The following is a 14,954-nucleotide window of genomic DNA, read 5'->3' as shown; positions in this document are numbered from 1 at the left end:
GCGGGTTGTCGTGAGAACCAAGGCACTTTGGTGGCCAAAGAGAGCAAAGAAGCTGAGGGCCAGAGGGCTGGAACCAAACAGAAACGTGTCTTGCCTTCTGCTTGTTGCCCACTTTGTGCTGCACAGTACTCGTTCCGCGCGGTGGGCAACGAGTGTTCGTTTTGGAGGCTTTTGACGTTCCGCGGTAGTCGTCGAGGAGCCTCAAAGTAGAAGGAATTGTCCTTTTTGCCGACGCGATAAGGCGATGCAGAGGCGGTGTCGTTTGTGGGATCTTAGCGCGCCACTGGCGGGTCGCACGCACACATTGACTGTCAAGTGGCCACCCACCCCACCCCACCCACACCGGCCACCGGCACAGTGCACACACCGACACTGTCCACGTCGGATACGACTTATCGAGGCATGCAGCCGGCACAGCTGGCAGTCTAGCATGCATCCGCACAACGTACACGAACAGCATCAACCACGACGACGAAGACGACGACGACGACGACGCCGGCGCTAACAAGGACGCGAGCGTAGCGTGCCGTCGCCGCCGACGCATTGTTCCGCACAACAACTACTAGCCAGAGCCGCGACCGACCAAGACACAACTGCAGTGCGTCGTTGCGCGCTGCCTGCGTGCTGCACGACCCATCATCATCATCCATCTAACCGCATGGCCTAGGCAGGCAGGCATTTCACCATCCAACATGTTCGCTCGCAAGAGCAAGGCGGGGCGCAGCGCGTCCACAACGCGCCTCTCGCTCACGGCGACAAAGGAAGACGACGCAGAGGAGCGCCTCCCCGTCCCGATGCCTGGCAGTCGACGGTCATCGAGCTCGACGACATCCGCCATGCTCGGCAAGGGGAGCGTGCGGCGGTCCAGCACGACGAGGTTATCGGTCGTCGGGGCGCCTGTGGCCATGGCACCACCACCGACGACGGCGGCACCACCGCGGCCGGCGCCAGTGGCAACAATACAAGCAATAGCACCACCCATATCGGCCACGACCGACACCCCGCCGCCCGTGCCGGCCAAAGCGCCCCTCCCGGCGGCACCGGCGCCCGTCCCACACCGCGCGCCGCCGCCCGCGCTCCAGCTAGCGAGCACCCCGCCCGAGGGGGCGGCGCCACCACCATCCGAGCCGTCGCCGCCATCGAGCTGGCGCGTGCTCGGACGCAGGCATACAATGCCGCGGCTGTTTCTCGACACGCGCCTGTCGCCGATCGTGAGCTCGGTTTCGCCCAAGGGCTCGCCGCTCAGCCCGGTAAACATGCCCGGCAGCGCGAGCGCCGCGGCAACAGAACAGGCCCGCACGAGCCCACAGCAGCAGCACGAGCGCTCGGTGCGCGCCGACGCGCCGAACCCCTTTCTGTCCAGCCCGACCAGCGCGGCGCCCGTAGTGGTGCCACCCCCGCGCCGCGCGTCAACTCTGGGATTTGTGCAGGTGCCGCCACCTGGCGCCGACGACCACCAGCACCACCAGGAATGGACCGACTGGTCGGCTGATTTGAGGGCGCGCGAGCTCGCCCTCCGCGACAAGGAGCAGGCGATCGCGCGCCGTGAGGACGCACTGCACCAGCGCGAGATTGTCGCCGCGGTCCACGCAAAGGGACTACAGCGGCTCGGTATGGACGTGAGCGCTGCCAGCGCCGCCGCGGCTGCTAGCACGCTCGTGGCGACGCCAACCGAGATGAGCCCGCGAGCGCCGGCCGTGCCGGCTGCACCTACGCCAGTGCGGCTCGCTCGAATCCCCTCGCCGAGAGACCCGAGTGTGGGCAGCGGCGCACGCCGCGACTCGGCGTCATCGGCACCCGCGCGGCCCAACCTGCTTCACGAGGCGGCGCAGAAGCGCGCCGGGTCGTTCTCGCAGGCGCCTGCAGTGTCGTACTCGCAGCTGCCGTCCCGGAGGTCGAGGACAAGCCCACTACCTCGCGCCACCTCGCCGACACAGACGCCGACAATCAGCACCGCGACGCCCGGGGCGACGGCGAGCGAGTCGGAGGCGTTAATATCTACGCTGTTGTCCGAAATCGACACGCTCACGCAGAGCCTCAGTGTGGCACAGGGCGAAATTGCGCAGCGCGAAGCCGACTACGAGCGCCTCGAGCGCAGACACGCCGACGCGCTCGGCGCGTACGAGGGGGAACGTGCGCGCTGGGCCGAGCTCGAGGGCCAGAGAGACGCCGTCGAGGACGAGCTCAGGGCGCGTGTTGTTGTGCTCGAGCAGATGCTGGGCTTTGAGCACAAGGAGCCGGTGGTAAGCGGGGACCCCGGACCAAGCGAAGCTGCGCGGCCCGTCGAGGACGGTTATCACCGGCCTGAAAGGCGACCCAGCGCCGATAGGCCCGCCTACCAACCTGCAAGGCGGCCCAGCGCCGACAGCCCCGCCTACCAGCCCGCTGCAAGGCTCGCGAGCAACGAAGAAGGGTACACCCTCGACCCGCTAGTCCAAGAGCACCGAACCGTGGGCAACTGGGTACTCGACGTGCAAGACTGGGGCGGTGGCAAAGGCAAAGGCAAGCGGAAAGAAGGATCCAGCGGCACCGATACGAATGCCGCCGGAGGGCGGGCATCCATTGCACACGTGGTGCGCCGGGACAGCTTTGGGGTGGGAGACGATGAGGCTGGCCCCAGCGGCGACTATGCGAGAGGGGCGGCCGAGCGCGAGTGGGAGCGCGAGGAGGCTGAACGCGAGGCGTGAGTTGGGCTGGCTGGTGGCTTGCTTGCTCCACAGATCTCATTCATCTTGTCGCTGACGCTACATTACAGCGCGCTCAAACGTGCGCGGAATCGGCAGCTGAGGGAGCGGCACCAGAGCGCTGCGGTGAACAGGTCCTCGACCCCAATCTCTGACCTGCTCGTGTCGCCGCAGGACGTGCCGCTCGAGTGGGTGGCGGCCGAAGACGACGGCAAGGTGCGGGTGTAGTGTGCGCTGCGGAGGTGTTGCTAGATGCCTGCATCATGCCTGAGCATACATAGCATGTGATGGATGCCGTGCTGCGTGCGGCCTTGTGAGTAGTATCGCCGCCCTCTCTGCCTAATAGTTCCTAGCCGGCGGCAAGTAGGCTTCGGCGGACACGGGGCCGTGGCAATAGGTTTTGGCTCGCGGCGCTAGAGCTGTAGTAGTGTAAATGATTAGACGAGGGGGTGGTGCCCACCCTCGCCTCGCCAAATAGATTACCGCAGGGTCGTGTAAACCCCCCTAAACCGTACAGCCCAGACACGGCCAGACGGCGGCGGCGTGCCAGTGTTCCACGGTGGGCTATTCCCGGCTCGCCCAGGATGCCAAAGTATGCGCTAGCGCCGCGGCCCCACACTCGGCATCTCGCCGGCGACGTCTGTTGGCCTTTTCCGTTCAGGAGTGCAGTGGATCGAGTGACATGACCACCACAGTGTGGTGCATTGTTCTGGCCCACAACCAGTTTCCTGGCCTAGGGAGGGCGGTTGAATACAGCTTGCTCCATGCTCCACATGTATTGTGCAGCGCCCTCTTTGTTGGCAGAGGGCTGACACAAGTGAGCAGAGCATCGGACGCCGCAGTCACCGGAAAACTGTAGCTGCATGCCACAAGACCAGCATGCACACAACAAGCAAGCAAGGTACCCCGGGTGGTGACACGCCCACGTCACAGTACGCACTAGCCTGCCTGCCTGTAAATGCGCTACGGCGCGGCGTCGTACGTACGTGCCATACCCGGGCGGGTGGATCCTCGCGCGCTGGTGCAGCTGCTGCGGCATCCAGCTGGCTGAAAATCATCACGAGACATACACGGCGCACGCGCCCCGGTTAGCGACGGCGCGCGCAGCAGCAATTATTGCCTTGCTTGGCCGTGCCCGGCTGGCTGGCTGGCGGCTGGCTGGCTTTCGCCAAATTGAACGGCGATATGCAGGGCTGCGAGCTGCTGCGAGGCTGGCTGGCCCCGTGAGCAGCTAGACGCGGCACCAACGGCAACATTGCATGCATAGTGAGGGCGAAATGAGCTTGGGGCAGGCATGCACGCTGCTGCAAGTGGTCGGAGGCGGCTCCGCGAGTGGAAGAAGGGGCGTTGTGCGGGTGCCCAGCGGGTTGTCGGTGTAGTTTAGTTGAGTGCTGCTGCTGCGGGGGCGTGCGGGCATGGCTCGTTCCAGACCGCGCGTGCAGATCGGGCAGTCGACCCTGCCACCCCGCGCTGCGCCCTGTGGCTTGTTGGTGAGCTCAACACCCTCTTTGTGCTTTGTCCAAGAGACTGGGCGCCGCCGTTGCACGCCCAAAAAAGCACGGCCCGCCTCTTGGCTGACTCGCTGCGCGCCCCGATTGACCTTTGACCCCCGAAATTGGGAAAGGGAAAAAGAAATCGTCGAGGGCGGCAGGATGCACACTGTCAATCTGAGTCAGTGTCTGGCCCACTCGACGGCCACGGCCACACAACCCACACACCCCCGACACGTATAAAACAAGCACAACCCAACCGACGCTCCTTGCTCCCCATCTCATCTTCATCTCTCTCTCTCTCTCTACTTGTTAAACAACACCTGGCTGGACCAGTCCCTTGTACTTCACTCGCTCTTTGCATCAGCACAACCCACCACATCACACGCATCACCAAAATGCTCGCCAAGACCCTTGCCCTCTTCGCCATTGCCGCCTCGCTCGCCGTCGCCGCCCCCATGCCCGACTGGAACGGCAACGGCGGCCACAAGCACCACGGCCACGGTGGCCACCGCCACGGCGGCTGGCGCTCGTCGTCCGAGGTCGCCACGCCCACCGACAACGGCGACAACTCGGACGCCTCGCCCACCCCTGCCGCCGCCGCGCCCTCGGACAACTCGGACAACTCGGACAACTCTGGCTCCAACGCCGGCTCCGACTCGGCCGCCAACCAGAGCCAGGACTCGGGCTCGGCCGCCCCCGGCCAGAACCTCGCTGCCCAGCCCCAGAGCTCCAACTCGGGTGCCCAGCCCTCGGGCGAGACCTTCACCGGCGACGCCACCTTCTACGACATCACCAACCCCGCCGAGAACGAGGGCAACTCTGCCGGCTCGGTCGCGTGCTCTAGCCAGAAGTACTCGAACAGCGACGCCATCATCGCCATCAACTCGGCCCAGTTCCCCGGCTCGTGCGGCAAGACTGTCATCATCAAGGACACGACCACCGGCAACACTGCCACTGCCACCGCTGTTGACGAGTGCACGTCGTGCGGCAAGAACGGCATCGACCTCACCCCCTCGCTCTGGCAGCAGCTCCACAACGGCCACACCGAGGACGGTATCTTCACCGCCACCTGGTCGTTCCAGTAGATCTGGGATTGATCGCGGCGGCTAGCGCGCCTCTGTGAGGCGTGACGACCGGGTGACGACGCGACGCGACACGCTCTTGAAGAGTGTGCTTGTGATGGTCGTCACGCTCTCTCTCTACAAACATCACCACTATTGTACTCTCGCTTTGTTGGCATTCGACTGGATTCGTCTGTCAACTGGCATTGTAGCTTGATGCACCGTTGCCACAGTGATTGTTGGGCGCGCCGCCACGGAGCTGTTTGGACCGCCGCGTCAAGGGGCAACTTACTCGGATCACGTCGTACCCCCTCGCTCTGATGCCAAAGCCCCTCCCCCCCCCCCCTCCTCCTGCCTGTGGGTTGGCCCTCCCCTCGTCGTCGTCTCCCTCGACAAAAGGCAAACCCCCGTGCCGTGCGTTTCCAACTAGGGGACGACATGATCCATACGATCTGGGGTGCGCGTCAAGCGTGCACCACTACTCTCCCTGAGCCGAAATCTCGCAAAACTCTATTCTGCATACTCCACCCAATCGACACGCGGCGCAAACATCCACAACCCTCGAAATACTTCCGAGAAGGGAAGTGCAAGCGCGTTTCAGCGCAGAGTCCAGACCATCCATGACGCACCTGCGCCTGCATGCGATGCGCAACACGCGTCTGGCCTGCTGGTGCATGTCAAGGAAAAGAGGACTCGCCAAACAAACAAGCACAAGCGCCTGACGTCGGCGTGCCGTGTGCCGTGCCGTCGCTGACTCACACCCCCGACAGTAACCGCGGTCGCGGTCGAGTGTGGCGTTTGGCGACACTCGCGAATGAGCGAGGAACACGCAGCGCTGTTTTCGGGGTGCATCGCGGGGGGTGGTGCCTCGCTTCGTCCGTCCGTCCGCAGACTTGAGTTTGCGCGCAGCGGGTTGCACGGCTTGCGCAGTGTAATGTCCGCCGCAGCAGCAGTGTAATGTCCTTCCGAGGTCATGTACGTGCCTGCTGATCCCGCGGGCCTCGTTCCCAGCCTCCTGGCACGGGTGGGCGGACGGTGGGGGGTCGGCCGGGCGGTCATGCGTCATAACTCATGTATGTCTGCACTGACTGGACAGCTGTGCGTACCTAGCTACAGTGCGCGAAGCACTTGCTTGACTACAGCCGCACTGACTGCTCTTGGCGAGGTGAGGCCGTGACGACCGCCGCATTGACTGCTGTCGGCGATCGCGATCGGCGAGGGTGACTCTGCACTGACGCCGTCACGCTCACTCATGCTTCTGACGCCACTCTGCCGCTCCAGACACCTCTGACCTCCTTTAGCGATCCAGACATAACAATCACAGAATGCATCGATCAACGGGCAGGTGCCAGCCAGTGCCGCCTGCGCCGGCACTCGGAGAGTGTTGAACGTTTCGCCGCCTCGCTCGTCGAGAGCAAGGCCGGATAGGGAACCGGTGTGTTGAGTGTTCTTGGTGAGTGTTCATGCGGGAGAGTTCGTGTCGGGGCGTTGTGTAGGTGGAGGGAAAGGGCGTAGGGCGTAGGCGCGTAGGCACGCCCTTGCGGGTCGGGCGTTCGAGCGGCCGCGAGGCCAGCTTGCGCACCTTACGAGGTGAAGTACCACTGGAGCTTGAAGACGCCGGCGTCCGTGTTACCGTTGTGGAGCTGGCTCCACAGGTTGGTGACGAGGTCGAGGTCGCCAGCGGAGGGGCATGACGCGCACTCGTCGACGGCGGTCGCCGTGGCCGTGTTGCCCGTCTCGGTGTCGATGAGGAAGACGGTGCGGCCGCACGAGCCGGCAAACTGCGGGATGTTGACCGCGACAATGCTGTCGCCGTCCGAGTAGAGGTGGCCCGAGCACGCGACCGAGCCAGCTGCCGCGCCGCCATTGTCGGACGGGTTCGAGACATCGTAGAACGTCGCCGTGCCAGTGTACGTCTCGCCGACAGGGGTGGGGTGGCCTCCAGCGCTGGCGTTGACGGCAGCCGAAGCCGACGGCGAGGGAGCAGGGGCAGGCGCAGCGACGAGGTCACCGGCGGACGGGAGCGGGATCGCGGGGGCGGAGCTCGAGCTAGCTTCGCTGCCAGCAGTGAAGGAGACGGTCACGACGTCGTAGTCACTAGCGGAGGCGCTCGTGTCGGAGTAACCGACGTCGCTGCCACCGTCGTCGGCGCCGGCAGACGCGATGGCATCGTAGCCCAGGTTCTGGCCCCACCAGCGCTTGACGACGCCGTGGTGAACCGGCGCGGCGGGCGCAAGGGCCGCGAGGGCGAGGAGGGAGAGGGACGCCAGGACAGAGGTAGTGGGCTTCATTTTGTGTGTGGGGGTAGTAGGTGGGTGTCGTTGGACTGTAAGGGCTGCGTCTAGCAGAGAGGGGGGATGGAGGAGAGAGAGCGTGGGTTGAGAAGAGAGAGAGTTGGTTGAGGAGAGAGAAAAGGAAGACAGGGCGAGTTATAAAGTGCAAGGGAAGGCGGCGGGTGAGTGGATTGTTGGTGTGAGCCGTGGCCGGTGGGTGACATGGGTGGCCTGGGTGGGCAAGTCGACCACGCTCGACTGGCGCGACTGCTCGACTGGCACTGGCGAGTCGGTGCGTGTGGCGGCGGCGTGTGGGCCGGCCTGGCCGAGGCCCGAGGTGCAGAGGGCGTCGGCGCGTCGGATCGGATTGGGCGTGTTGTGCGCGTCGTGCGCGCCGTCGCTGCCCAAGATCTGGCTGCAAGCTGTGCCCCCAGGGATGCCGACGTGTGACCTGCTGCGCAGCCGCCGGGGCGTACGGCGACGCTGAGTGCCGAGCACAACACATGCTGCGCCCTCAGGGCGGACGCGTTGATTCAACACCCACTGACATCTGTCTCACTCAACACTCATCTCATCGGCACGGCTGATTGGGAAGCAGCGGCGAGGCGCAGATAGACGTCAGCGTCCCGGCCTGTTGGCCCTCCGCTTGGTCAATCTCTTCTCCTCGTCCGTCATGCGCGTCTGTCTCGCCTGCTGGCGGCGCCCGGTGTAATAGGGCGTCCAATGTGACGAACGACGGAAAGCACTGTCAATCTGGCCGGCCTCTCAGATCTCTGATCAAACACGAATGGACGGATGAGCATCGCCGTCGCTGCCGAGAGTGCGAGGGCGTCATCGTCACGAGCACCCAGCGTCCATCACGGCCCGCGACGACGCCGCCACGCCCTCGACGCTGTGGGCTGGCGCAAGCCATACGCGACCGCAATCGCTGTGACTGGCTACCAGGACACGTAGGAAGTGCTCGACGTGTCCTACCCTTCGCCCCTCTTGCGGCTGTCTCAACTCGCCATGCACAACTCACTGCCCACACGCCCACCGCCGACTCAACCCAAAACGCACCCACTCACACCGCCTGGAACCAAACAAACCCATTCCGCGGGGCCCCACACCGGCTTGTGCGTGCTCGCACGCAACCGACATTGACGACCAGTTCCGAGCCGCCTGCCTTCCTTCTGCGAGTCTGACCGACGACGACGACGAGGAAGCCACAGCGACGACGACCTCGACGGTACTGTCCCCGGGCTGAATCATCGTGCACGGGCCGTCTTTGACCGGTGAGGTGTGTCCTTTCGTTCGACACAAAACAAGCCTCTGCGCGTCCACAACCCCACAACCACCAACAAGCACAATGCTCGCGCCCTTCTACTACTCTGTAGGTTGAGGACGCGGCCCCACTGACGCCACCAGACCCCCAAGCCTGCCTACCCCGTCAACGCGGCCGACGGCGATGATGACGACGACGACGACGGCTGCGGTGGCTGCGGATGCGGCTGCGGCACTGCGAAGCCCGACGCCAAGTAGGGTGTGAGCGTGCGCTCCACCATCCCGACGACAACAACCAGACCGACCCGTACTCCGACAGCATGTACCTACTACTCCTCTCGTCGGCTTTCCACTGACTCCACTGATGCGTCATGTCGGGGTAGAGGGATCGCCGGCACGTTGCCCAGAGGGGCATGATTAAATCGCTCACTCCGAAGGTTGGGCGGCCTCGTTGCGGCCTCGTGTTCAGCTTGTCTACACGATGCGGTGGAGACCAGGCCGGCTGCATCATGACCTCGTGACCATGGCACGAGCGAGAACCAACTCGACAGCGCCGCGACGACTTGAGCCTGACGACAGCTTTCGGACTGTCGGCTTTCGAGGCGAAACAGTGCCGCTAGTCGTGCACCCGCGGTATACTTAGGTATCCCACCGCCGCTAAACCGCACCCCACGACTCGCACCAACAACACCCACCCCAAGCAACCAGTGAGCTCTCTCCCTTCCCCCCTCGTGCGCAGCTGACGGCAGCAACGACACAATGTTCACCAAGACCGTCATCGTACGACGACCCGACCCGACCCCGCCAGCGACGGCGCTAACACCACCCCAGGCCCCAATCACCGCCCACGACGGCGACGACTGCGGCTGCGCCCAGGGCTGCACCGGCGGCGACGGCTGCAAGTGCGCTTCCGGCTGCTCGTGCTGCAGCGCCAAGTAGTGATGCAGCGGGCCGCCTCCGCCCCGGCCGCCCCGGCTAGCCAGCCGGCTGCCCCACAACATCATCATCGCCCGTATCCTAGACTCGGGTAAACTATCGAGGAATTACGCTATGAGAGACGCCAGTATGCAGCTAGTTATCAGAGGCGCTACTCCTGAGAGTGCAATGTCAGGCCCGTCAGCGATATACCAGTTGCGGCGTTTGACTGCTCGCGATAAGCCCCGGAGCTACTGTGCGCTCGTTGTCATCGTTGCCACCCAGCAACTGAGCCTCCCTCTGGCCTCGCGCTTCGGGAGGGTGCGAAGCCTCGGGTACGATACGAGCCGTGCGCACGCTAGATCCTGGGTTGGGGAGGAGATGCGGATGGATACTTAAAGCCCCGAGGACGCCGCCTGCTTCTCATCACTACTCCCACCCATCTACCTACGAGTGAGTCGCCTTGCCACCCACCGACGCTAACTGCAGACACACACACACACACAACATGATCGCCACCCAGGTAGGCCTCCACCCTACCACCGCGGGCATTGGCGCCAGACTGCCCCCACCAACGCCCAGTGCACCTCGTGCTCGTGCAAGAACTGCAAGTGCAAGCCGGGAGAGTGCAAGTGCTAGACACCAGGCATACGTGTACTACCGTTGAGTGATGATTGAACAAAGAACAAAGTATGCAAAGTGATGGAGGCGCGGGTTCGGGTGTGGGTTGTGCTCCAGCCGTGATCGCCACCAACCGACTTTGTTGACTGATTGATTTCCCTTCACTGTCTCATCATCATCATCATTCGCACCCTTCCTTCCTCACTCCCACTCCATAGTCGTGATGTCCTTCTACTGGTCAATCATGGACTCGTTATCACTTATACAGCACATGCCGCCAACACCACCAGACGAGCGTGTCGCCACCCCTCCACCAGCGCTCGCCACCATGTCGAGCGTGACACCTTATCTGCCCACCATGCCTTCCTCGTACCCCCTCCCGTCCGCACTCCGCACCCGCCATCGTTCAGCTGATGCACCCCTCCTCGCCTTCCAGCTCCCCGGCCAGCCCCCGCCCCCGCGTAGCAACAAGCGCAAGCCGAGCGACGAGCCAGACGACGCGCCCAAGCCGAAGCGCGAGACACACCGCAACAACGAGCGCCGCTTCAAGATGCCACTCAAAGCCTTGTTCGCCGAGGCTAGTGGCCACAAGGACAAGGCCATGGCTAACCGCCTCGGCTCCCGCCTGAAATGGGGCTCGTATGACGGCTTCACGGGTGCACAGCGCTCGGGACGCAGTGTCATCTCCCATATGGAGTACCGCCGAGGGAAGATCGAGGGCGTGTTGGATGAGGTCGAGGAAGAGTGGGATGCCGACGTGGTGGACGACGGCTTAGGGGATATGGCCGAGAGCGAGGAGCAGTGGGTAGAGCCTCCAATAAGCAGCCACGACGACCGCGGTGCAATCCTCGCCGAGTGTCGCGCAGTGTTTGTCGACTATACCGCCTCGATTCAGAACTACGAAGACACGCACGATGCTCGGATTCTGCGGCTTCGGAGAAGCAACAAGCTCGAAAGCTCTAGTCTCGAGGTACCGCAACGCCTTCTCCCGCACAACATCGTGGCGGAGTGGACAGCGTCAATCCTCCCGGACCTACTCGCCCCGACTCCACAGCCCGCCGAGGCCAAGGTCGACGAGTCGGACGTCAATGTGTCACTGCCGCTCTCGCACGAGGCCGAGCCCGACCCTCAGCGATTCTCCACTCCGCCCCCATCTCCGAGGCCTCGGTTACAACCCGCCACCCCGCCACCCGCCGCCGACGAGTTCCGTACCATGGGCCTCAACGCCAGTCCCGGCCAGCGCTCGATCCACTTCCGCCGCACCGAGGTCGACCAACACGCGGCGCGACTCCGCGGGCTCCTCGGCTCCCTCACAGACATGGAGCTGTTCGACCAACTTAACCGCAAGGCGACGAGGGACACGCAGAACAGGGAGCAGAGGGCGGCTCGGATGTTTGCCAACTGTCTCGTGAAGCCCGAGCCTGGCGAGGAACGGACTCCACTCGCTGAGTTGGACCCCTCCTCCATTCCCCCGTCAATCAAAACATGTGTTTCAAAAGGAGTTGGGATCCTTAATCGTACCGGAGCGTGGTCGTTCCTAAAGTCGCTAGACGAGCGGCGGTCAGCAAGTACCGGCGGCGATGCGGGATCGATGGTGGCGACGACACGTCCGAAGCGTATTCGAACCGACGGGCTCCTCCTCCGATTTAAGGACATCGATGGTGTCGAGGAACAACGCCTCAGTGCGCTAGGCAGACCTCCTTCGACCGAAATGTCTGGATTCCAATGCTCTGTAGAGGAACTCGAATCGGTACTGCAGGCGCCGATAACGCTTGACGACACCGAGGACGACTCCACGTCAGCAATCCCCTCCCTTGGCCCACACTCTCAAGTTGGTGGGGTCAGCCACGACCCAACCGAACACCGCGATATGAGTCAAGATGAGACAGGTCATACAGAGGAGAGCGTGTCTCCCGCGGGGAGTAACGACATCACGTAACAGGGCCGAGCACCATCGAGTGCTCTCGGCACCAACACCAACATCAACACCAGCATCGCGGTGGGCCTCGCGCAAGTCATGTAGACGGAGGCCCTGTGATTGCCTCATCCCCTTCACCTCAAACCGCACAAACCAATGCCCCAGCCGTGTACTCTATGCATTCTGTCACATGTCAACATGAAAAGCTGGTGAAATGAGCGAAAAATGGTGCCACACTCACGTCCCCTCCTCCCTCACTCTCTAACCAACCCCCCTGGGTACCTCTAATCTAGCTCTACGGGCAGCGAACTGTGACGTACATGGGCAACGACGCTGCAATGGCCGTACTCGACAAACTCGTCGTCGCTGTCGTCGGTGTCCTCTGCTTCGGTATCCGACTGGCTCTCCTCTGCCCAGACCTGCAGTCGGTCAGCACGGCTAACAGCACACCCACACTCACTGCTCGCTTCAGGACCTGGCGGATCCTCATATCCAACAACGCAAGCGCTCGCAACGCATTCTGTCCCGCCTCATCCCCCGCTTCTAGCGCACTGCTGCGCTCCAGCCGGTCCAGGAGGGCAATGTGCGAAGTGACATGGGACAGCAGCGAGCGCACGTCTCCCCCAGAGTGCGAGAGCACCTCCCTCCGCGCGGCGTCCGCCTCGCCCTCGTTCGCATCTGCGCTCTTTGCCGCGAGCGCAGGGTCGCCGGCCTTCTCCCCCTCCCCCACGCCGCCCGCGAGCGCCTCGTACTGGTGCCCCTCGAACACGGGCTCGGAGATGACGACCAACGGCGGCGGGGGCGCGCTGGCGCGCGCCGCGGCAGCAGCAGCCATCGCGACGCGCTCCCGCCGCACAGCGCGGTGGTACTTGAACAGCTTGTGCTCGTACGCCTCGAGCTCGCGCGCGCGCTCGCTCAGGCTCGCGGCGTAGTCGTCCAGCGCGGCATGGTGCGTGTCGACGTCGGCGCTGAAGTCGGCCAGGTCGGCTTCGCGGTCGGCGAGGTCGGCCTCGCGCGCGTCGAGCGCCGCGGCGCGCTCGGACAGCAGCTCGGCGGCCTCCTCCGGCGCCAGGTGCGCAATGTCCAGATCGGGTAGCGGGCTGTTTGGTCGCGTAGGCGGCAGGTTGAGCGTCCGCGGCAAGGGGGAGGGCAGGGGCGACCGGTCGGGCGCGAACAGGTTTATCCCGAGGTCGAGGTCGCGCGGCATGGTGCGGGGTGGGGTGGTAGCAAAGGCCTGGGTGAACGGCAAGCAAGTCTAGAGCGACAGACAGAACAGACAGTGGACATGGTGACAAGATGAACAGCGATGCTCGTTCGCGCTGTTGCCCGCTGCTGGCCCGCTCGCTCGCTCGCCCTCCCTCGTAGCTTATTCACGCACGGACCCCGCTGATGGCTGCCCCGAGCGCGCTCCACGCCGAGCCCCAACGCCCGGCGGGGCGGAGAGGCGGCTTTAGCATGTGCTCACCCGACCCCGCGACGATGCGACGATGCGTGCCGCTGATGGTGCCAAGGATGCGATAGCTCGGCCCAAGCGTGCTGCCACTGTTGCTGTTGCCGCTTCTGCCTCGCCCATGGTATCGGCTGCCACGACGACGCGACGACGACCGACTCTGTTCCTACGTACCTGCAAATCAGACGAAAATCGTGGGCCCCAGCGCCACCCATTGAGCCTGTTGCGACCCCGCCGCCGCCTTCCACCTTCCGCTCAATCCGATTCAGCTGACGAGAACAGCCCAGATGCAAGCTTCAGCCCCAGCCTCAGCCCCGGATGGATTCGACACCACGAGACGTAACCCCGGATTCATTTATGAGATCCACACAGTGTCACTTCATCGCTGGCTGGCTACCCGTCTCCAGCCGAGACTCGCCGCCGTTCGCCCACGCCGCGGCGGCTTCGCTTCGGCCGACGGGTGGACCGCCGGAAGCCGTGCGCGCTGGGTTCTCTGCCTACCCGGGCAGACAATGGGATCCAGCTGCCGCTGCCGATAATGAGCCGTTACAAGGCACTCGAGAGGCGCGTCCAAGGCTTGGGCCAAGTTGAACCACGGCACCCAGCGTCCTGAGCCGAGGCTTCTCTCCACCTCTGCGACCGACCCAAGTGGAGGGCACACTGGAGGGCACACGCGACTCTGCGCCAAAGGCACGGCTTCGAACTCTGTTGTTCTGGACTGCCTACATATGCCCTGTTGCTGGCTGTCATTGGCCGTTCTACGCCGTGCGGACAGCGCCGGCGTGTTCTTGATACCTACGGCGACTTTAGTCCTGAAGCCAAGCGCCACTGGTGGCGCTGACGCGGCGACTGTGGCGCTTTCCTGACCTCTGGCCCAGGACACCTCTGTCAACTACTTTCATTGTGCTTGCTTCGCTTATCCTTGTCAGACTCGACATGACTACCCTGTGGCCCACGCCCCCGTCGTCACTGGCGCCCAGCATGCGCCATTACGGCTCCAGGTCAGTCTCCCTCCACCCTCCACCAGCCTTCTCCAACGCCTGACCACTTGCCGACGGTCCCGACCATTCTTTCATTCAGCGGCGACTTCCTTTACTTCTTTTCACAACTCTTTGTTAACCGCCGCGCCACAGCAAGGCTATCTATTGTAAGTGACTCTCTCGCATTCTCTCGTCCTGTGCACTCACCCTGCAGAGAACGTGCTCCAGTCCTATCGCGCCGCCGGCCCTGGTCGTCGAAATGTCTCACCTGCATCTCGAACCTCAGCATCCGCAGC

At 63.8% G+C, this 14,954-nt stretch overlaps 6 protein-coding genes across 6 annotated transcripts; 4 read left to right on the top strand and 2 right to left on the bottom strand.

The window, feature by feature from the left end:
* Positions 1-692: 692 nt before the first annotated feature.
* Positions 693-2,687, top strand: LOC62_05G007444 (uncharacterized protein; the record flags this gene model as incomplete). The annotated part of the gene is made up of 1 exon (XM_062773968.1): positions 693-2,687. One exon carries the CDS (start codon positions 693-695, stop codon positions 2,685-2,687), a length of 1,995 nt encoding a protein of 664 aa, XP_062629952.1.
* A 1,885-nt stretch (positions 2,688-4,572) lies between these two features.
* Positions 4,573-5,262, top strand: LOC62_05G007443 (uncharacterized protein; the record flags this gene model as incomplete). The annotated part of the gene is made up of 1 exon (XM_062773967.1): positions 4,573-5,262. The coding sequence occupies one exon, from the start codon at positions 4,573-4,575 to the stop codon at positions 5,260-5,262; it is 690 nt and encodes a 229-aa protein (XP_062629951.1).
* A 1,559-nt stretch (positions 5,263-6,821) lies between these two features.
* Positions 6,822-7,529, bottom strand: LOC62_05G007442 (uncharacterized protein; the record flags this gene model as incomplete). Its single annotated transcript, XM_062773966.1, has 1 exon — positions 6,822-7,529. The coding sequence occupies one exon, from the start codon at positions 7,527-7,529 to the stop codon at positions 6,822-6,824; it is 708 nt and encodes a 235-aa protein (XP_062629950.1).
* A 1,768-nt stretch (positions 7,530-9,297) lies between these two features.
* LOC62_05G007441 (uncharacterized protein) lies at positions 9,298-10,328 on the top strand (the record flags this gene model as incomplete). Its single annotated transcript, XM_062773965.1, has 4 exons — positions 9,298-9,363; positions 9,606-9,676; positions 9,758-10,010; positions 10,272-10,328. The coding sequence occupies 4 exons, from the start codon at positions 9,298-9,300 to the stop codon at positions 10,326-10,328; spliced, it is 447 nt and encodes a 148-aa protein (XP_062629949.1).
* A 205-nt stretch (positions 10,329-10,533) lies between these two features.
* Positions 10,534-12,249, top strand: LOC62_05G007440 (uncharacterized protein; the record flags this gene model as incomplete). The annotated part of the gene is made up of 1 exon (XM_062773964.1): positions 10,534-12,249. The coding sequence occupies one exon, from the start codon at positions 10,534-10,536 to the stop codon at positions 12,247-12,249; it is 1,716 nt and encodes a 571-aa protein (XP_062629948.1).
* A 147-nt stretch (positions 12,250-12,396) lies between these two features.
* LOC62_05G007439 (uncharacterized protein) lies at positions 12,397-13,991 on the bottom strand. Its single transcript, XM_062773963.1, has 2 exons — positions 12,689-13,991; positions 12,397-12,647 (listed from the first exon to the last, which is right to left on the bottom strand). The coding sequence occupies exons 1-2, from the start codon at positions 13,433-13,435 to the stop codon at positions 12,513-12,515; spliced, it is 882 nt and encodes a 293-aa protein (XP_062629947.1). The 5' UTR covers positions 13,436-13,991; the 3' UTR covers positions 12,397-12,512.
* Between the last annotated feature and the right edge of the window lie 963 nt (positions 13,992-14,954).

This window comes from Vanrija pseudolonga, chromosome 5, assembly GCF_020906515.1.
Source record: "Vanrija pseudolonga chromosome 5, complete sequence".
Lineage (NCBI taxonomy): Eukaryota > Fungi > Basidiomycota > Tremellomycetes > Trichosporonales > Trichosporonaceae > Vanrija > Vanrija pseudolonga.
This window is presented reverse-complemented; position numbering and strand designations above follow the sequence as displayed.

Coding starts and splice junctions, on each gene's coding strand:
- LOC62_05G007439 (XM_062773963.1), bottom strand. CDS start 13,435: ATGCCGCGCGACCTCGACCTCGGGATAAACCTGTTCGCGCCCGACCGG. Junction 12,648..12,688: donor GCCAGGTCCTGAAGCGAGCA/GTGAGTGTGGGT, acceptor GACCGACTGCAG/GTCTGGGCAGAGGAGAGCCA.